This window comes from Nerophis ophidion, linkage group LG06 (genome assembly GCF_033978795.1).
Source record: "Nerophis ophidion isolate RoL-2023_Sa linkage group LG06, RoL_Noph_v1.0, whole genome shotgun sequence".
Classification (NCBI taxonomy): domain Eukaryota; kingdom Metazoa; phylum Chordata; class Actinopteri; order Syngnathiformes; family Syngnathidae; genus Nerophis; species Nerophis ophidion.
Genome location: NC_084616.1, coordinates 70,984,775 through 71,007,871, shown reverse-complemented (window position 1 = coordinate 71,007,871; position 23,097 = coordinate 70,984,775). Strand labels below are relative to the sequence as shown.

The following is a 23,097-nucleotide window of genomic DNA, read 5'->3' as shown; positions in this document are numbered from 1 at the left end:
TTGACTTTATCAAGAGATGTTTTACCAAACTGGGGGATTAAGGTGTAGATTTTGGAAATTAGGCCTTTTTGATTTGTGGGAATATCTAAAATTGAATCAGTTAGCGAATTTGGTGGAGTGTTAGGGAAAGAGAGACTATTTGATTTAACAAAATTACGAACCTGAAAGTATCGAAATAGGTGAGATTTTGGTAGGTCAAATTTTTCACATAGTTCACTGAAACTAGCGAAAACATCACCAATATATAAGTCTTTTAGCCTGTAAATGTGTGCATTTTTAAGTAAGATTAACATTTTTAGAGTATAATAAGTTTCTTATTCTTTTTAATAACATTGTTATTCTGAAGCTAACCAACGATAAATAAAATACTTCTTACCATTAATGCGACTACTTGAGCAAGTGCGGTAGAAACCGGATAAATGGATTAAAATGCATGAGAATGTTTTATATTTTGAACGTTCTTTTTGACACTGTGATTACCAGCGGATTTATTCATTACTTATCGTGTTAAGCAATGTCAGCAAAGATTTATCATAGAGCCAGGTGCAGTCATCAAAAGAGCCACATCTGGATCTAGAGCCTTAGGTTCCCTACCCCTGTTGTAGACCTTGGCATTGATGTACACTATATTGCCAAAAGTATTTGGCCACCCATCCGAATGATGAGAATCAGGTGTCCTCATCACTTGGCCCGGTGTATAAAATCAAGCACTTAAGCATGGAGACTGTTTCTATAAACATTTGTCAAAGAATGGCCCACTCGCAGTGATTTCCAGCGTGGAACTGTCAGTTTGTTGAATGTTGCCATGCCGGCAGCTTGATGTTTTTGATGAGCACGCTGTGGAGTCAACTTTAATAATTCAGCCAACACGCCTCGTCTGCATCTTTTATTATTAGTCAAGACAACACATATATTTTCAAGGCCTTTTTCAAGAGGGATATTTAAAGAGAAATTACATCTTGTGAGACGATGTCGGCCAACCCCGGAAGCTAGAATGGATTCTACAAATTATAAGTTCAGATAGTTTATTTCTTTATTTTTTTCATGTTTATTATGTTTTTTGCTATTTTAGTTTTGACAGGACCACATAAGATGTGTTTTATTTGCTGATGCGGGTTTATTGATTTTTAAATGCGGCGGGAAATAACCCGTTTTGTACACATTCAATGCCCATCCATCCATCCATTTTCTACCGCTTGTCCCTTTTGGAGTTGCGGGAGGTCGCTGGAGCCTATTTCAGCTGCATTCTGGCATTCTGGCATTACACCCTGGACAAGTCACCACCTCACCACAGGGCCAACACAGATAGACAGACAACATTCACACTCACATTCACACACTAGGGCCAATTAAGTGTTGCCAATCAACCTATCCCCAGGTGCATGTCTTTGGAGGTGGGAGGAAGCCGAAGTATCTGGAGGGAACCAACACAGTCCCGGGGAGAACATGCAAACTCCACACAGAAAGATCCCGAACCCAGGATTGAACTCAGGACTACTCAGGACCTTCGTATTGTGAGGCACATGCACTAACCCTTGTTCTTGTATAGTATTTCTCCAGAATTGGTCATGTGGTGACATAAATGATGGTATTTTGAGAGCTCGGTGCGGCGTCTTCAGTAATGCGGACGTTGTATCGATCCGTTGTGTTGAAGAAGGAGCTGAGCCGGAAGGCAAAGCTCTCAATTTACCGGTCGATCTACGTTCCTATCCTCACCTATGGTCATGAGCTTTGGGTCATGACCGAAAGGATAAGATCACGGGTACAAGCGGCCGAAATGAGTTTCCTCCGCCGGGTGGCGGGGCTCTCCCTTAGAGATAGGGTGAGAAGCTCTGCCATCCGGGAGGAACTCAAAGTAAAGCCGCAGCTCCTCCACATCGAGAGGAGCCAGATGAGGTGGTCCGGGCATCTGGTCAGGATGCCACCCGAACGCCTCCCTAGGGAGGTGTTTAGGGCACGTCCAACCGGTAGAAGGCCACGGGGAAGACCCAGGACACGTTGGGAAGACTATGTCTCACGGCTGGCCTGGGAACGCCTCGGGATCCCCCGGGAAGAACTAGACGAAGTGGCTGGGGAGAGGGAAGTCTGGGTTTCCCTGCTTAGGCTGCTGCCCCCGCGATCCGACCTCGGATAAGCGGAAGATGATGGATGGATGGATTTTGAGAGGTCATCATTAAAGTCGGACATCACTGAAGTCCTAGGTGGGAAATCCACGGCCCGCCACTGTAAATAATATGTCTACAAGGCTCCTCCTAACAGCGACTGACTTGTGCAGTATTGCTGTTGCCATCCGCTACTCGGATCGTTGGCTGTTTGGACTTTTGAGTTTGTGTGTACTTCCTTGTTTGTATTTGTCACCATGGCGACTTGATTTGTTCACCTGCCTTTGTTTGCACACCTGTTTATGATCAGAGACTCTATTTAGCCTGCCTTTTCCGTTCACTCGTTCTCTCCTCGTAGTTTGTGTTACACACTGTTTGTGTTCACATGTGACGACTCGGTTCTGTATTTAGACTCGCTAGCTTCCACACTTAGCCACCTTTTGTTCCCCTAGCTCTTATGCTAGTTTGCTCTTTGTTTTGTCTTAGTACCCAGTGTTTTTGTTATTAGCCTGTTTTTAGTTTGAATAAATCTTTAAATTCTTACCTGTACGCTGTGTCCGAGCCCGAACTGCATCCAGGAAGAGCACCCCTTGCATCACGATGCCACCGAGACGTTACAATTGCCTCATTCCCGGTTTTTGGATTTAATGCACACAGCATCGAGGTATTTATTAGGCGGATCATATTGTGAAATCCCAAAAAGAGGACATATATGCGTGCCAAAGCCAGGACGAGGTGAAAATTTGCCAATGATACTTGAACTTGCTTTATAAATAATATATTTATTTAAATAAAGCATTTTTTGTCTTCTAGGAAGTTTCAAAATGGGGTCCCATGCATGCAGTGTCAATTTTGACAGCAAAATTTGATTTAGTTTTAGTCATAGTCTTTTGACTAAAATGTAATTTAGTTTTAGTCATAATTTAGTTATTTAAATTGTTTTAGTTTTAGTCTAGTTTTAGTTGACGAAATATCATAGGATTATAGTCGACGAAAACTACAGTAGATTTAGTCGACTAAAGGGTAATATGTGATCTTTCCCTTCAATTTCTGAAAGTCAAAGCAAAACAGTGGAAAAATCACCGATGCAAGTAGTATTTTGATGAAAACCATGTCCCAAATTTAGTATTTCACGAGTAAGCCGTGTAATAAATGGGATAACGTCGAGTGAGTTGTATGTTGTGGAAAATGCTTACCTGTGTGTGGATTTCGGGCTGATTCGACTGTAAATGTCGCTTCAAGTTTGTTGTGTTTTTCCCCGTGATCCTCGCCCTGCATTTCTTACACCGCGTCTTGTTATCTTTGACGTCAAATATAAAATTTCCCCATATGTCCTCTCTCCTCTTCCTCCCCGGCGTTGACATGTTGTCTTCTGCAGCTTCTGTTACGTTTACGTAACTTCCTTACCACGTCGCTCTGATTGGTTCTCTTCCCAACTCCCCCCGCCTATTCCTAACGAAATGAGTTCCGATTGGATCTCGTCTCCATCCATCCATCCATCCATCATCTTCCGCTTATCCGAGGTCGGGTCGCGGGGGCAGCAGCCTAAGCAGGGAAGCCCAGACTTCCCTCTCCCCAGCCACTTCGTCCAGCTCTTCCCGGGGGATCCCGAGGCGTTCCCAGGCCAGCCGGGAGACATAGTCTTCCCAACGTGTCCTGGGTCTTCCCCGTGGCCTCCTACCGGCTGGACGTGGCCTAAACACCTCCCTAGGGAGGCGTTCGGGTGGCATCCTGACCAGATGCCCGAACCACCTCATCTGGCTCCTCTCCATGTGGAGGAGCAACGGCTTTACTTTGAGTTCCTCCCGGATGGCAGAGCTTCTCACCCTATCTCTAAGGGAGAGCCCCGCCACACGGCGGAGGAAACTCATTTCGGCCGCTTGTACCCGTGATCTTGTCCTTTCAGTCATAACCCAAAGCTCATGACCATAGGTGAGGATGGGAACGTAGATCGACCGGTAAATTGAGAGCTTTGCCTTCCGGCTCAGCTCCTTCTTCATCACAACGGATCGATACAACATCAGCATTACTGAAGATGCCGCACCGATCCGCCTGTCGATCTCACGATCCACTCTTCCCCCACTCGTGAACAAGACTTCTAGGTACTTGAACTCCTCCACTTGGGGCAGGGTCTCCTCCCCAACCCGGAGATGGCACTCCACCCTTTTCCGGGCGAGAACCATGGACTCGGACTTGGAGGTGCTGATTCTCATTCCGGTCGCTTCATACTCGGCTGCGAACCGATCCAGTGAGAGCTGAAGATCCCGGCCAGATGAAGCCATCAGGACTACATCATCTGCAAAAAACAGAGACCTAATCCCGTGGTCACCAAACCGGATCCCCTCAACGCCTTGACTGCGGCTAGAAATTCTGTCCATAAAAGTTATGAACAGAATCGGTGACAAAGGACAGCCTTGGCGGAGTCCAACCCTCACTGGAAACGTGTCCGACTTACTGCCGGCAATGCGGACCAAGCTCTGACACTGATCACACAGGGAGCGGACCGCCACAATAACACAGTCCGATACCCCATACTCTCTGAGCACTCCCCACCGGACTTCCCGAGGGACATGGTCGAATGCCTTCTCCAAGTCCACAAAGCACATGTAGACTGTTTGGGCAAACTCCCATGCACCCTCAAGAACCCTGCCGAGAGTATAGAGCTTGTCCACAGTTCCACGACCAGGACGAAAACCACACTGTTCCTCCTGAATCCGAGGTTCGACTGGTACACCTGAATAAACCTTACCGGAAAGGCTGAGGAGTGTGATCCCACGATAGTTGGAACACACCCTCAGGTCCCCCTTCTTAAAGAGAGGGACCACCACCCCGGTCTTTCAATCCAGAGGTACCTACGCCCCTGATGTCCACGCGATGCTGCAGAGTCTTGTCAACCAAGACAGCCCCACAGCATCCAGAGCCTTAAGGAACTCCGGGCGGATCTCGTCTCCGGCAGACATTTTCGTCTCGTTTTTATTCGTTGACGAATACGTCAATACACCTCGTCATCGTCTTAGTCCACGTCAATTATTTTCCATTTAGTTATTGTCTTGTTTTAGTCAGAAAAAAAAGGTCGTTGACGATAACTATGACGAACATTTTTCGTCAACAAAATTAACACTGGTCCCAGGGACCCCATCAAGTCATAAAAATGGGGTCCCACAGTAAAATTTTGGGTTCACACTTTTTTGTAAGCGTTTTGAAAACAAATGATAAACGTATGCATTATTCTGTCATATCTCACATTATGTACTGTGTTTTGGAAAAAGGTTGGCATAAATGTTACTTAATTAATTAAAAGAAATAATATAAAAAGAAGACATATTTGTATGCATATATAAATGTATTCAGTTATAAACATTCATTCACTTTCTTCTTTCCTTCATGGATCTAAACTCTACCGCTGCTGGTAGTTTTTCTATGTTTTTATTTAATAAGTTGTAGGTGTATTTATTTCAGTATAAAAGTGTAAAAAGTAGTTTGCTTGGGTCATGAAATGATGATAATTGTGTGCCAGGGCATACATACATTTTATATTTAACGCTTAAATCTCTGGAGTCTAAATCAACTTCAGATCTATTCTTCATTTCAAAATGTTTTAGATGTTTTTATGTTGTTGTTTGTTTTCAGCCCTTTTTTTTTATGGCAAACACACAAAATATGCAAAATCTTCCACCAAAAATATTTTTCAAAGTGGAATATTTAATGTGACGTAATCCGGGTTAAGGTGGGGGTTAGGGGGTTGTATATTGTAGCATCCCGGAAGAGTTAGTGCTGCAAGGGGTTCTGTTGTGTTACGGAGTGGATATTCTCCCGAAATGTGTTTGTCATTTTTGTTTGGCGTGGGTTCACAGTGTGGCGCATATTTGTAACAGTGTTAAAGTTGCTTATACGGCCACCCTCAGTGTGACCTGTATGGCTGTTGACCAAGTATGCCTTGATTGCCAATCAATCCCCTACCTCGCTCTCTCTGTCTCTGCCCCTCCCTCACGACTGTCGCTGTGTGCGCACACCTTCACAATTTGTTTTTTGTTTTTAACCCGTCTTAACCCTGTTCGTACATTGCAAATATTCGCAACCCTGACACAAAACGCCGGACATTTGAGGCATTCAAGAAACCCCGCCCGGATACCCTTGACATCTTAAGACATGATATTTGTAGTTTTTTGTATTTTAAATTTCAGTATTGATGATAAACAATTTATGAATGTATTTTTTCTTGAAGTAAAAAATTTAATATGACACAATTTGCGACTTGTCCAGGGTGTACCCTGCCTTCCGCCCGATTGTAGCTGAGATAGGCGCCAGCGCCCCCCGCGACCCCGAAAGGGAATAAGCGGTAGAAGATGGATGGATGGATGGACACAATTTGTCTTCTTATTTTTGCAATTATTTATAAAATTGCGACTTTATTCTTTGAAATATTTGACAAATAAAATAAATAAAAATAAAGATTGAAAAATAAAAATATATTCACATTACAACAAGTACTAATTTCTAAAACAGTATGCCTTTTTTGTTACTAAAAAAATATTGTTTTCATATTATTACGACTTCAAATTTTATCATGTGACACAAAATGCCGGACATTTGAGGCATTTAAGAAACCCCACCCGGACACCCCGGACAGTCCCAGGGGAAAAGAGGACGTGTGGTTAGTCCACTTTATATATGGAAAAGTAGATACGTGAGAACCGTAGCTGCCTGCTAATTAATGCAATAAATAAACATCCCTACTTGGTGAGCAGCCATCCTTTATTTAATTTCTGTGCCTTCTAAAAGCAGAGAAAGTATATACACTTTGACCCCAGTCGCCATAAACTTACGGCTCAAGGATTTTTCGTCAGTCTGCTCATTCATATCTCTAGCTGGCAGACGTACTGTTGTTCTGTGTGAATATTATTGTCTCTCCTGGGATTAGTGATCTATTTGCTGATTTGCTGTAATCTGCTGTAACGCGGTTCCTTGTAGCCTTCGGTTAAAGTCCACAAAGTATTTGTTCTTGGGGACATCTCTACACTGCTGAACCTTCTCCGCTTGGGATGGTCTCCTGCTGGCCCCACTATGGACTGGACTCTCACTATTATGTTAGATCCACTATGGACTGGACTCTCACTATTATGTTAGATCCACTGTGGACTGGACTCTCACTATTATGTTAGATCCACTATGGACTGGACTCTCACTGTTAATTTAGATCCACTATGGACTGGACTCTCACTATTATGTTTGATCCACTATGGACAGGACTCTCACTGTTAATTTAGATCCACTATGGACTGGACTCTCACTATTATGTTAGATCCACTATGGACTGGACTCTCACTATTATGTTAGATCCTCTATGGACTGGACTCTCACTATTAGGTTAGATCCACTATGGACTGGACTCTCACTATTATGTTAGATCCACTGTGGACTGGACTCTCACTATTATGTTGGATCCACTATGGACTGGACTCTCACTGTTAATTTAGATCCACTATGGACTGGACTCTCACTATTATGTTTGATCCACTATGGACTGGACTCTCACTGTTAATTTAGATCCACTATGGACTGGACTCTCACTATTATGTTAGATCCACTATGGACTGGACTCTCACTATTATGTTAGATCCTCTATGGACTGGACTCTGACTATTAGGTTAGATCCAATATGGACTGGACTCTCACTATTATGTTAGATCCACTGTGGACTGGACTCTCACTATTATGTTAGATCCACTATGGACTGGACTCTCACTGTTAATTTAGATCCACTATGGACTGGACTCTCACTATTATGTTAGATCCACTATGGACTAGACTCTCACTATTATGTTAGATCCACTATGGATTGGACTCTAATATTATGTTAGATCCACTACGGACTGGACTCTTATTATTATGTTAGATCCACTATGGACTGGACTCTAATATTATGTTAGATCCACTATGGACTGGACTATTATTATTATATTAGATCCACTATGGACTGGACTCTCACTATTATGTTAGATCGACTACGGACTGGACTCTCACTAGTATGTTAGATCCACTATGGACTGGACTCTCACTATTATGTTAGATCCACTATGGACTGGACTCTCACTAGTATGTTAGATCCACTATGGACTGGACTCTCACTATTATGTTAGATCCACTATGGACTGGACTCTCACAATTATGTTAGATCAACTATGGACTGGACTCTTACTATTATGTTAGATCCCTTATGGACTGGAGTGTCATTGTTATGTTAGATCAACTATGGACTGGACTCTCACTATTATGTTAGATCCACTATGGACTGGACTCTTACTATTATGTTAGATCCACTATGGACTGGACTCTCACTATTATGTTAGATCCACTATGGACTGGATTCTTACTATTATGTTAGATCCCCTATGGACTGGACTCTCACTCTTAATTTAGATCCACTATGGACTTGACTCTCACTATTATGTTTGATCAACTATGGACTGGACTCTCACTATTATGTTAGATCCACTATGGATTGGACTCTTACTATTATATTAGATCCATTATGGACTGGAGTGTCATTGTTATGTTAGATCAACTATGGACTGGACTCTCACAATTATGTTAGATCAACTATGGACTGGACTCTCACTATTATGTTGGATCCACTATGGACTGGACTCTCACTATTATGTTAGATCCACTATGGACTGGACTCTTACTATTATGTTAGATCCATTATGGACTGGAGTGTCATTGTTATGTTAGATCAACTATGGACTGGACTCTCACTGTTAATTTAGATCCACTATGGACTGGACTTTCACAATATTATGTCAGACCCACTCGACATCCATTGCACCGGTCTCCCCTGAAGTAGGGGAGTTGCCCACATTTGGGGTCCTCTCCAAGGTTTCTCATAGTCATTCTCATCCACGTCCTACTGGGTTGTGAGTTTTTCCTTGCCCTTACTTGGGCGCTGATCCGCGGATGTCGCTGTGGCTTGTGCAGCCCTTTGAGACACTTGTGATTTAGGACTATATAAATAAACATTGACTGACTAATTGATTATTTTATTGTTTACTTCACATTCAAGTTAGCTTAGCACCACAGCTAGCATGTTGTTGTAAAGTGCAAAACGCTTTGTCCCAGATAGCAGCTCATTCAAAATCCTAAAGGGTTCTCGCTTCCATAAGAGCGATAATGCCATTTTGAGGTTGTGATATTCTAGTGACATTTTGACGAATATTGCCTGAGAATTGTGCTGAGCAGCCCATTGTTGACAGAGCAGCTCTGTGGAGTCCAGTTGTCCAAATAGTCTTCTCACAAACACAGACGACGTATTTGGAATAAACACTGTGAGTGACGACAAACCTTGCAAGCTGGTAGACGGTTGCTCTAAGATGTCGTTCATGGACCACATGTTCATGGAGGCCTCGGCCAAGGCAAACTGCTCCGCCACTCCTACAGAGAAGGCACATAAACACACTTGTTGTTTTTCACCACCACCTGTCAAAAACGTGGACTTTGGTGCGGTTTGTTTTCCCGTGGTGCAAAGCGACTGAACCGGACACGACGTGAAAGTAATGACATCTTTTAATTAACCTATCAAAAAGTGAAAACAAAAGGCGCTCACAGTGGAGGAACAACACTTGCCTAAGAAAACAAAAACTATTACTATAACGTAAACTATGGACATGAAAACATGAACTAAAAAACTCACTAAACTGTGGCTTGAATGAACAAAACAAAAAACTTACATGGCAAGAAAAGAGCAGCATGAACTACGACCTGGACAGAGTGTCAAGAGTGCAGAGCTCGAATGTGATGACACCTTTCTGACTGCCTGGCAACTACAGGCTTAAATAAAGTATTTAGTCAGCCACTGATTGTGCAAGTTCTCCCACTTCAAATGATGACAGAGGTCTGTAATGTTCATCATAGGTACACTTCAACTGTGAGAGACAGAATGTGAAAAACAAAATCCAGGACTTCACATTTAAGGAATTTTAAAGATTTTATTTGTAAATTATGGTGGAAAATAAGTATTTGGTCAACCATTCAAAGCTCTCACTGATGGAAGGAGGTTTTGGCTCAAAATCTCACGATACAAGGCCCCATTCATTCTTTCCTTAACACGGATTAATCGTCCTGCCCCCTTAGCAGAAAAACAGCCCCAAAGCATGATGGTTCCACCCCCATGCTTCACAGTAGGTGTGGTGTTCTCGGGATGCAACTCAGTATTCTTCTTCCTCCAAACATGACAAGTTGAGTTTAGACCAAAAAGTTCTATTTTGGTTTCATCTGACCACATGACATTCTCCCAATCCTCTGCTGTATCATCCATGTATCCATTTTGGTATAAACTCAACTCGTCGTGTTTGGAGGAAGAAGAATACTGAGTTGCCTCCCAAGAACACCATACCTACTGTGAAGCATGGGGGTGGAAACATCATGCTTTGGGGCTGTTTTTCTGCTAAGGGGACAGGACGATTGATCCGTGTTAAGGAAAGAATGAATGGGGCCATGTATCGTGAGATTTTGAGCCAAAACCTCCTTCCATCAGTGAGAGCTTTGAATGATTGACCAAATACTTATTTTCCACCATAATTTACAAATAAATTCTTTAAAATTCCTACAATGTGAATTCCTGGATTTTTCTTTCACATTCTGTCTCTCACAGTTGAAGTGTACCTATGATGAAAATTACAGACCTCTGTCATCATTTTAAGTGGGAGAACTTGCACAATCGGTGGCTGACTAAATACTTTTTTGCCCCACTGTACAGGCTTAAATAGTGGTGACGTGATTAACAACAGGTGTGTGAGTCCAAATGAATCAGGTGCGTGACATGACAGGAGAAAACGAATGGGTTGTCATGGAAACAAAACAGGGAGTGAGAAAACAGGAACTGACAAAAATCCAAAAACCAAACAGAACATAGCCAGAGTAAACATGATCACCCAGACATGACACCACCATCCCAGGCAGGAGAACTAAAAAAACATGTGAGTCATTTTTCTCCAGGGATAGGCTCCAACACCCCCGCAACCCTGAGAGGGTCAAACGGTAGAAAATGGATGGATGGAACTATTGATTGTGCTTGTCTGAACACAAAGTGCCTGAAAACAAAGTATTTCCAACACGCATTTAAAGGTATTGTGCAAAACTGACTTTTTAACAAAACAGTAACAAATAGAGATGTCCGATAATGGCTTTTTTGCCGATATTACGATATTGTCCAACTCTTAATTACTGATTCCGATATCAACCGATACAGGTATATACAGTTGTTGAATTAACACATTATTATGCTTAATTTAGTTGTGATGCCCCGCTGGATGCATTAAACAATGTAACAAGGTTTTCCAAAATAAATCAACTCAAGTTATGGGAAAAAATTCCAACATGGCAGTGCCATATTTATTATTGAAGTCACAAAGTGCATTATTTTTTTTAACATGCCTCAAAACAGCGGCTTGGAATTTGGGACATGCTCTCCCTGAGAGAGCATGAGGAGGTTGAGGTGGGCGGGGTTGGGGAGGAGGAGGGCTAGCGTCCCAGAAGATTTAGTGCTGCAAGGGGTTCTGGGTATTTGTTCTGTTGTGTTACGGTGCAGATGTTTTCCCGAAATGTGTTCGTCATTCTTGTTTGGTATGGGTTCACAGTGTGGCGCATATTTGTAACAGTGTTAAAGTTGTTTGTACGGCCACCTTCAGTGTGACCTGTATGGCTGTTGACCAAGAATGCCTTGCATTCACTTGTGTCTTTGAAAAGCCGTAGATATTATTTGACTGGGCCGGCACGCAAAGGCAGTGCCTTTAAGGTTTATTGGTGCTCCGTACTTTTCCCTACGTCCGTGAACACAGCGGTGTTTTAAAAAGTCATACATTTTACTTTTTGAAACAGATACCGATATTTTTGTAACCGATACCGATAATTTCCGATAATATCGGCAGCCCGATATTATAACTTAGGGCGGTATAGTTCGGTAGGTAGAGTGGCCCTGCCAGCAACTTGAGGGTTGCAGGTTCGATTCCCACGTCCGCCATCCTAGTCAGTATATTGGGTTTCACTATGTAAAGTGCTTTGAGTCACTAGAGAAAAGCGCTATATAAATATAATTCACTTCACTTCACTAATGCACCAGCATTCCTTCACAGAATCGGCTTTTGAACATTGCGTCGATAACAGTCTAGATGGTTCGCTTCCCTTTTGGTCCGGATGACACAATGTCGAATATTTCCAAAAACAATTTGAAATGTGGACTCTTCAGACGACAATACACTTTTCCACTTTGCATCAGTCCATCTTAGATGATCTCGGGCCCAGAGAAGCCGGCGGCGTTTCTGGATGTTGTTGATAAATGGCTTTCGCTTTGCGTAGTAGAGGTTTAACTTGCACTTACAGATTAGCGACAAACTGTATTTAGTGACAGTGGTTTTTTGAAGTGTTCCTGAGCCCATGTGGTGATATCCTTTAGATATTGATGTCGGTTTTTGATACAGTGTCGTCTGAGGTATCAAAGGTCACGGTCATTCAATGTTGGTTTCCGGCCATGCTGCTTACGTGGAGTGATTTCCTCACATTCTCTGAACCTTTTGATATTATGGACCGTAGATGTAGAAAACCCTAAATTTCTTGCAATTGCACTTTGAGAAACGTTGTTCTTAAACTGTTTGACTATTTGCTCACGCAGTTGTGGACAAAGGGGTGTACCTCGCCCCATCCTTTCTTGTGAAAGACTGAGCATTTTTTTGGGAAGCTGCTTTTATACCCAATCATGGCGCCCACCTGTTCCCAATGAGCCTGCACACCTGTGGTATGTTCCAAATAAGTGTTTGATGAGCATTCCTCAACTTTATCAGTATTTATTGCCACCTTTCCCAACTTCTTTGTCACGTGTTGCTGGCATCAAATTCTAAAGTTAATGATTATTTGCAACCAGTTTGAACATCAAATATGTTGTCTTTGTAGCATATTCAACTGAATATGGGTTGAAAATGATTCGGAAATCATTGTATTCTGTTTATATTTACATCTAACACAATTTCCCAACTCGTATGGAAACAGGGTTATATAGTTATCATTATAATGACTTCCTTCTGTGGGAAACTGAGGGCATTACTCAGCTGCCGCGGCGGGCAAACACCCAACCCTGAAAAACAAATGTAATAACTTTTTTCAAGCATGTTGTTGAATGTCCACAAGGAGTTTTTTTTTTTTTCATTAACTCCCTTTCTTTCTATGACTCACCAGCGGCAAAGCGAGCTTCCTTGATCTCATCCGTCATTTGGGAGTAAAATTGTTCATCCTGCTGCAAATCGGTACCCAGCGTCCCCCAGCTTCCACATCCTTTGGTGTCTTCTCTCCTTCCTCCTCCTCCCCAGCCTTTCCACTCGATCAGGTGAGCGACTCTGCCTTGGGCCATGGCCGTGGGCTTGGTGATGTGCTCCTTTATCGTGGCGACCAGACCTAAATAGAAACAGCAGGGCGGAGGAGCAGATGGAGGGATACATCTTGATAAAGTGGGTTAAATAAAGGGCTGCCTGGCACAGAAGGGAAATAGGAGTTAATGTGAAGGGAAATCTTGAGAGATGATGCGGTGAAAGCCAGGCTGGGAAGGTTTGTTGTGGTTTTACACAACTCTTTGATGTAAATGTGATTTAAATTGAGAATATGGGTGAAACGGCACCTGAGGCCCAGGAGAAAATGTAAATGTTGCGGATGAACACCAAATGTGTGACGTATAGAATATAAAGCAGGATGGAAAAGTTGATATCGAGGAGGGGTGCTGGAAATAATCGATTCATATCCGATTCGTGATTATTTTTATTACTCTTTTGAATCGATTCAAAATGTTTGTACCCCATCGCCACGCTTACTTCTTGGATCCGCTTTGAACTGAACTCTCGCGCCTGTGTTGGAGCCACTATGGATTGAACTTTCACAGTATCATGTTGGACCCGCTCGACATCCATTGTTTTCGGTCCCCTAGAGGGGGGGGGTTGCCCACATCTGAGGTCCTCTCCAAGGTTTCTCATAGTCAGCATTGTCACTGGCGTCCCACTGGATGTGAATTCTCCCTGCCCACTGGGTGTGAGTTTTCCTTGCCCTTTTGTGGGTTCTTCCGAGGATGTTGTAGTCGTAATGATTTGTGCAGTCCTTTGAGACATTTGTGATTTGGGGCTATATAAATAAACATTGATTGATTGATTGATTGATATGCTGTATGTCAGCAACCAGGAGGAGCTTGTTTTGTGTAGGCTTTATCATCATTTATATGCCACATAATAAATAGTGATACCTCAACTTAAGAGTGTTTTTGTGACGCTTGCTGGGCATGGTGGCGCGGGTTTGTTCTCTCAATGATGCAGTCGGATTTGGGCACAGCGTGAAGGTAAGAAATTATGATTTGTTTACACTAAAAAAACAGACTAAGAACAGAAAACTTGCACTAGGCATAAACAGGCAAAACAAAGAGCTAGCATGGGAGCTAGAAAACAGGAAGCATAGCGCGGAAGCTAGTAAGTAGTAAAACAGTTTTTTACCAGAGTCGGGAATAAGCGTCGTCACTTGTTGCATAGAACATAAACTAAGAAGCGAGGACGAGTCAACTGAAAAGGCAGGCTTAAATAAGGAGAGTAATAACAAACAGCTGTGAGTCCGGAAACAAGAAGCAGGTGAAACTAATATGTGACTATGGTAACAGGACAAACAGGAACTAAGGAAGTCTAACACTAGCAAGATGTGATACAAAACCCGAATATGTCATGAATATGTCCAGTCCATAGTGAATCTAACATAATAGTGAGAGTCCAGTCCATAGTGGATCAAACATAATAGCGAGAGTCCAGTCCATAGTGGATCTAACATAATAGTGAGAGTCCAGTCCATAGTGGATCTAACATAATAGTGAGATTCCAGTCCATAGTGGATCTAACATAATAGTGAGAGTCCAGTCCATATTGGATCAAACATCATAGTGAGAGTCCAGTCCATAGTGGATCAAACATAATAGTGAGAGTCCAGTCCACAGTGGATGTAACATAATAGTGAGAGTCCAGTCCATAGTGGATCAAACATCATAGTGAGAGTCCACTCCATAGTGGAGCTAACATAATAGTGAGAGTCCAGTCCATAGTGGATCTAACATAATAGTGAGAGTCCAGTCCATAGTGGATCTAACATAATAGTGAGAGTCCAGTCCATAGTGGCTCTAAAATAATAGTGAGAGTCCAATCCATAGTGGCTCTCACATAATAGTGAGAGTCCAGTCCATAGTGGATCTAACATAACAGTGAGAGTCCAGTCCATAGTGGATCCAACATAATAGTGAGAGTCCAGTCCATAGTGGATCAAACATCATAGTGAGAGTCCAGTCCATCGTGGATCAAACATAATAGCGAGAGTCCAGTCCATATTGGATCTAACATAATAGCGAGAGTCCAGTCCATAGTGGATCAAACATCATAGTGAGAGTCCAGTCCATAGTGGATCAAACATAATAGCGAGAGTCCAGTCCATAGTGGAACTAACATCATAGTGAGAGTCCAGTCCATAGTGGATCAAACATAATAGTGAGAGTCCAGTCCATAGTGGATCTAACATCATAGTGAGAGTCCAGTCCATAGTGGATCCAACATAATAGTGAGAGTCCAGTCCATAGTGGATCTAACATAATAGTGAGAGTCCAGTCCATAGTGGATCTAACATAATAGTAAGAGTCCAGTCCATAGTGGATCAAACATAATAGTGAGAGTCCAGTCCATAGTGGATCTAACATAATAGTGAGAGTCCTGTCCATAGTGGATCTAACATAATAGTGAGAGTCCAGTCCATAGTGGATACAACATAATAGTGAGAGTCCAGTCCATAGTGGATCTAACATAATAGTGAGAGTCCAGTCCATAGTGGATCCAACGTAATAGTGAGAGTCCAGTCCATAGTGGATCTAACATAATAGTGAGAGTCCAGTCCATAGTGGATCCAACATATTAGTGAGAGTCCAGTCCATAGTGGATCAAACATCATAGTGAGAGTCCAGTCCATAGTGGATCAAACATCCTAGTGAGATTCCAGTCCATAGTGGATCAAACATAATAGCGAGAGTCCAGTCCATAGTGGATCTAACATAATAGTGAGAGTCCAGTCCATAGTGGATCTAACATAATAGTGAGAGTACTGTCCATAGTGGATCTAACATAATAGTGAGAGTCCAGTCCATAGTGGATCCAACGTAATAGTGAGAGTCCAGTCCATAGTGGATCCAACATAATAGTGAGAGTCCAGTCCATAGTGGATCTAACATATTAGTGAGAGTCCAGTCCATAGTGGATCAAACATCATAGTGAGAGTCCAGTCCATAGTCGATCAAACATAATAGCGAGAGTCCAGTCCATAGTGGATCAAACATCCTAGTGAGATTCCAGTCCATAGTGGATCAAACATAATAGCGATAGTCCAGTCCATAGTGGATCTAACATAATAGCGAGAGTCCAGTCCATAGTGGATCAAACATCATAGTGAGAGTCCAGTCCATAGTGGATCAAACATAATAGCGAGAGTCCAGTCCATAGTGGATCAAACATAATAGCGAGAGTCCAGTCCATAGTGGATCAAACATAATAGCGAGAGTCCAGTCCATAGTGGATCAAACATAATAGCAAGAGTCCAGTCCATAGTGGATCTAACATAATAGTGAGAGTCCAGTCCATAGTGGATCAAACATCATAGCGAGAGTCTAGTCCATAGTGGATCTAACATAATAGTGAAAGTCCAGTCCATAGTGGATCAAACATAATAGCGAGAGTCCAGTCCATAGTGGATCAAACATAATAGCGAGAGTCCAGTCCATAGTGGATCAAACATAATAGCGAGAGTCCAGTCCATAGTGGATCAAACATAATAGCAAGAGTCCAGTCCATAGTGGATCTAACATAATAGTGAGAGTCCAGTCCATAGTGGATCAAACATCATAGCGAGAGTCTAGTCCATAGTGGATCTAACATAATAGTGAAAGTCCAGTCCATAGTGGATCTAACATAATAGTGAGAGTCCAGTCCATAGTGGATCAAACATAATAGTGAGAGTCTAGTCCATAGTGGATCTAACATAATAGTGAAAGTCCAGTCCATAGTGGATCAAACATAATAGCGAGAGTCCAGTCCATAGTGGATCTAACATAATAGGGAGAGTCCAGTCCATAGTGGATCAAACATAATAGCAAGAGTCCAGTCCATAGTGGATCAAACATAATAGTGAGAGTCCAGTCCATAGTGGATCAAACATAATAGCAAGAGTCCAGTCCATAGTGGATCAAACATAATAGTGAGAGTCCAGTCCATAGTGGGGCCAGCAGGAGAGATAACAGCAGCACAGTACTGAAAGTGTACCAGTTTGATTAGACACCTGATTAGGGATATTAGGCAAAGGGTACTAAGTAGGTCATTCATCCTAAAGATAAGACAGTGTTTAAAACAATAATGTAACATTTAAAATAACTGATTAATACACCCTGGAACAAACGATACCGCCATTGTTATCTGTAGAAAGTCTGGGCAAATTGGATCCTCGAACAACTCTTGTTCGACTCAAAGTTTCCATTGTCCTTCATGCAATTAGGTTGCCATTTATGAACGTTGTTAGAATAATTTTATCTAAGTCATCACAAAAACTTTCTGTTGAAATGAGTTCCCGGCGAGAAGACCAAAAGCTGTCTTTGAAGCTAGCGAGAAGAAGGCTTGTAAAACTCCACTGTGTAGGAGGGGAAGCAACATGAAGGTGTTTGTTTCTTTCATGTATTGCGATATTGTCTGACCCAAGAACTACAAAAGCGAAGAGGAAGCAGGACCAGACTATTTTTTAAACTCTCTTTGAATTCGTTTACGACCTTTTTTGGAACCCTTTTACGAACCTCTTATTTGAAGGTTTTACTACTTATGTATAAAATACTACACGGTCTAGCTCCATCCTATCTTGCCGATTGTATTGTACCATATGTCTCGGCAAGAAATCTGCATTCAAAGGACTCCGGCTTATTAGTGATTCCCAAAGCCCAAAAAAAGTCCGCGGGCTATAGAGCATTTTCCGTTCGGGCTCCAGTACTCTGGAATGCCCTCCCGGTAACAGTTCGAGATGCCACCTCAGTAGAAGCATTTAAGTCTCACCTTAAAATTCATTTGTATACTCTAGCCTTTAAATAGACTCCCTTTTTAGACCAGTTGATCTGCCGTTTCTTTTCTTTTTCTTCTATGTCCCACTCTCCCTTGTGGAGGGGGTCCGGTCCGATCCGGTGGCCATGTACTGCTTGCCTGTGTATCGGCTGGGGACATCTCTGCGCTTTTGATCCGCCTCCGCTTGGGATGGTTTCCTGCTGGCTCCGCTGTGAACGAGACTCTCGCTGCTGTGTTGGATCCGCTTTGGACTGGACTCTCGCGACTGTGTTGGATCCGCTTTGGACTGGACTCTCGCGACTGTGTTGGATCCATTATGGATTGAACTTTCACAGTATCATGTTAGACCCCGCTCGACATCCATTGCTTTCCTCCTCTCCAAGGTTCTCATAGTCATCATTGTCACCGACGTCCCACTGGGTGTGAGTTTTCCTTGCCCTTATGTGGGCCTACCGAGGATGTCGTAGTAATTTGTGCAGCCCTTTGAGACACTAGTGATTTAGGGCTATATAAGTAAACATTGATTGATTGATTGAACTCTTTTACGAACCTCTTTTTGAACTCTTTTGCGACCTCTTTCTTGAAGTCTTTTACGACCCCCGTTCCTTTGGAAGCAGTTGTTGCCACGTGGTCAGGGAAGGTCCGAATAAAAGAAGGAGGCGTGCAATCTTTTGGCAGCGCGTGATGACACTGTACAAAGGTGCACTCACTGAGCCAAATTGAATTCTGTCTCTGCTTAATTCTTTGCTTCTTGTCCTGTTTAATAGATGTCAGCAGTGTTTGAACCTGACAAACAGGTTGTTGTTTTTTTTTGATTGATTGAAACTTTTATTAGTAGATTGCACAGTTCAGTACATATTCCGTACAATTGACCACTAAATGGTAACACCCCAATAAGTTTTTCAACTTGTTTAAGTCGGGGTCCACGTAAATCAATTCATGTTGACACAACCCCCTCATTTTCAGTTGTTTATATCTGCCAATAACATTGTAAGTTGTACATCATACAAACCTGCAAATGCCATGTAAAACGTGTCCTTAGTTAGAACATCATCAAGTAAATTTTGCATAATTGAGGCCCCTTGTAACGAACAATAATATTAAAAGTGATGCTTTGTTTCACCAAAAAGAACACGATCGACATTACTTGATGTCGATGTTTGTGCGCCTGATTATTTATCGACTTGTCTGGTTATGCCGCATATGTGCATGGGCGGCTGGGCACAAAGGAGAAAGTAAATTACATTACCAACCTCCTGTGGCTACTGATATCATTTTCTCATGTTGGGTTTTCTCCATGCTTGAGTCGTTGTGAAGCACAGCTCCTTGCTTTGCTGTTGTTGTGTGTGTGTGTTTGTGTGTGCGTGTGCGCGTCCGTGTGCGTGTGTGTTCTTGGATTTCTACCCTTCTTGAGACATCAATAAGGAAAAGTACATTTCATATGAGGACCGGTGAACAAGTTAGGACCCCAATTATTGTCCCAATACGGAAAACCTAATAGAGAATGTCTCATTTGCACCCCTGGTGGTGAAACCTATCAAAAATTAGAGTGGTCCCAAAAAGGAGGGATTTTTCAAATTGACTGTGTGTCGGTTTTAAAAGTGATGCCCCTCTGGTCAACATATGAAATAACAAGTGTGTGTAAGAAATTGAAATCCAACCCCTTTGGCCAAAATTAATTTTATATATATGTATATATATATATACTACCGTTCAAAAGTTTGGGGTCACCCAAACAATTTTGTGTTTTCCATGAAAAGTCACACTTATTCACCACCATACGTTGTGAAAAGAATAGAAAATAGATTCAAGACATTGACAAGGTTAGAAATAATGCTTAACAGATGGCGTCAGGTATTCTTCCAGCATCTTTTCAGTTGTTCTGCATCTTACAAATGTTCTTCTTTGTGATCCAAACACCTCAAACTTGGATTCATCCGTCCACAACACTTTTTTCCAGTCTTCCTCTGTCCAATGTCTGTGTTCTTTTGCCCATCTTAATCTTTTTCTTTTATTGGCCAGTCTCAGATATGGGTTTTTCTTTGCCACTCTGCCCTGAAGCTCAGAATCCCGCAGCCGCCTCTTCACTGTAGATGTTGACACTGGTGTTTTGTGGGTATTATTTAATGTAGATCCCAGTTGGGGCCCTTTGAGGCGTCTGTTTCTCAAACTAGAGACGAATGTACTTATCTTCTTGCTCAGTTGTGCAACGCAGCCTCCCACTTCTTTTTCTACTACTCTGGTTAGAGCCTGTTTGTGCTGTCCTCTGAAGGTAGTAGTACACACCGTTGTAGGAAATCTTCAATTTCTTAGCAATTTCTCGCATGGAATAGCCTTCATTTCTTAGAACAAGAATAGACTGTCGAGTTTCAGATGAAAGCTCTCTTTTTCTGGCCATTTTGAGCATTTAAGTGACCCTACAAATGTGATGCTCCAGAAACTCAATCTGCTCAAAGGAAGATCAGTTTTGTAGCTTCTGTAACGAGCTAAACTGTTTTTAGATGTGTAAACATGGTTGCACAAGGGTTTTCTAATCATCGATTAGCTTTCTGAGCCAATGAACAAACACATTGTACCATTAGAACACTGGAGTGATAGTGGCTGGAAATGGGCCTCTATACACCTATGTAGAAATTGCACAAAAAAGCAGACATTTGCAGCTAAAATAGTCATTTACCACATTAGCAATGTATATAGTGTATTTCTTTAAAGTTAAGACTAGTTTAAAGTTATCTTCTTTGAAAAGTTCAGTGCTTTTCGTTCAAAAATAAGGACATTTCAATGTGACCCCAAACTTTTGAACGGTACTGTATATATATATATATATATATATATATATATATATATATATATATATATATATATATATATATATATATATATATATATATATATATATATATATATATATATATGTGATATATATACTGTAACAATGTGACGTTAATAATGAAGATTACAAAAATAATTACAAAGAATTAAAAAAAAAAATACTAAAATCCGTCTTTCTCACAATGTGTCGACTTCTTTCTTATAAAATTGGGAACAATTTCTCACATTCTTTCTGTCTCTGTAATATTGCAATATGTTCTCATAAGAGTATTACTTTTTCATGTAAAATTATTACTTTTGAAGGCAAAATGGTGACATTTGTCATACAAAATTCCGACTTTTGTCACAATATCGCCAATTTGTTAAAGAGAGAGAGACTGTGATAACTTGAAGTTAATAAAGTAGATTAAAAACTATTATAAACAAATAATTTCAAAAAAATACTAAAATCAGTCTTTCACAATGTGTCGATTTCTTTCTTATAAAATTGGGAACAACTTGATATATTGTTTGTTTCTGTAATATTTTCTCATAAAAGTATTACTTTTTTATGTAAAATTATTACTTTTGAATGCAAAATGGTGACCTTTGTCGTACAAAATTCCGACTTTTATCACAATATCGCCAATTTCTTTGTTTTTCTTGTAAAAATATTGTTTGAGTAAAATGACATTTGTCATAATTTTGCCAAGTAAAAATTCAGATTATTATTACAATATTGCCAAAATGTTTAATTTTTCTTATAAAATTGTGACTTTGGTCGAGTAAAATTACAACTCCTTTCCTAAAATTGCCAAAATGTTTAGCTTTTCGAGTAAAATTCCTACTTTTATCATAATATCGCACACGTGTTCCGTTTTTCTGGTAAAATTTTGACTTGCGTTTAGTAAAATTACGACTTTTATTATAATACTGGCAAAAGTTTTTCTTGTGGAACTGGGACCTTTTTCTTGTGAAATTTCAACTCTTTTTACACAACAAGCTTGCGTAGTATGTATATACCAGGGGTCCCCAAACTTTTTGATCCAGGGGCCGCATTGGGTTAAAATAATTTGACTGGGGGCCGGGCTGTTTATATATATATATATATATATATATATATATATATATATATATATATATATATATATATATATCTGGAATGCCCTCCCGGTAACAGTTCGAGATGCTACCTCAGTAGAAGCATTTAAGTTTCACCTTAAAACTCATTTGTATACAGAGTCGGGACCCAGGATGGACTGCTCGTCCAGAATTGGGGCCCAGGATGGACCGCTCGCCTGTGTATCGACTGGGGACATCTCTGCGCTGCTGATCCGCCTCCGCTTGGGATGGTTTCCTGTTGGCTCCACTATGGACGGGACTCTTGCTACTGTGTTGGATCCATTTTGGACTGGACTCTCATGGTTGTGTTGGATCCACTATGGATTGAACTTTCACAGTTTGCGGTCCTCTCCAAGGTCTTTCATAGTCATCATTGTCACTGTCACCGACGTCCCCCTGGGGTGAGTTTTTCTTTGCCCTTATGTAGGTGTGGAGAGGTGGAGTTGACGAGCTGACAGCGGGACAGGGCAAATGGTTGTCCTGACCAAGATGGCGGCCAGGAGGTGGGGCATGCAGCAGAGTGGAGAGGCGAAGCACGCCGGGAGCGACACTGCAGCCATCAGCGCCAGGTGCGTACACAACACACCTGCGCTCAATCGTTACATCTTCTGCTGCAGCATAAAAACGGAGTGGGAGGAGCAATCGTGGCAGAAGTAGGAGAGGAACTACCCGACCACAAGATCGACCGAGAGAAAGATGAGCCCCCGCAGCAGACGCAGCCCCGGACACCGAAAGGTGCGCCGCGACAAGCAGGAAGAGCCAGCGAGCCAGAAATTGGCGCGACAGACTTGCAAGACAAGCGGTTTGTTGAAAGATTAAACAAGAGTCAAACTTGCCTAATGCGTCCTGTATCGATCGGCACTGAACCCCACACGAGGACGACTGGAAACCCGTCACAGTAGGCTCTACCGAGGATGTCG

At 41.8% G+C, this 23,097-nt stretch overlaps 1 protein-coding gene across 2 annotated transcripts in view; it reads right to left on the bottom strand.

Moving 5' to 3' along the window:
* fam131c (family with sequence similarity 131 member C) overlaps positions 1 to 23,097 on the bottom strand; it is a 47,339-nt gene that overhangs the window by 1,633 nt on the left and 22,609 nt on the right. For both annotated transcript variants that reach the window (XM_061904773.1, XM_061904774.1), the window contains exons 4-5: positions 13,326 to 13,544; positions 9,444 to 9,533 (exon numbers count right to left, since the gene is read on the bottom strand). In XM_061904773.1, coding sequence (XP_061760757.1) covers positions 9,444 to 9,533; positions 13,326 to 13,544 — 309 coding nt within the window. The remainder of the gene's footprint in view (positions 1 to 9,443; positions 9,534 to 13,325; positions 13,545 to 23,097) is intronic.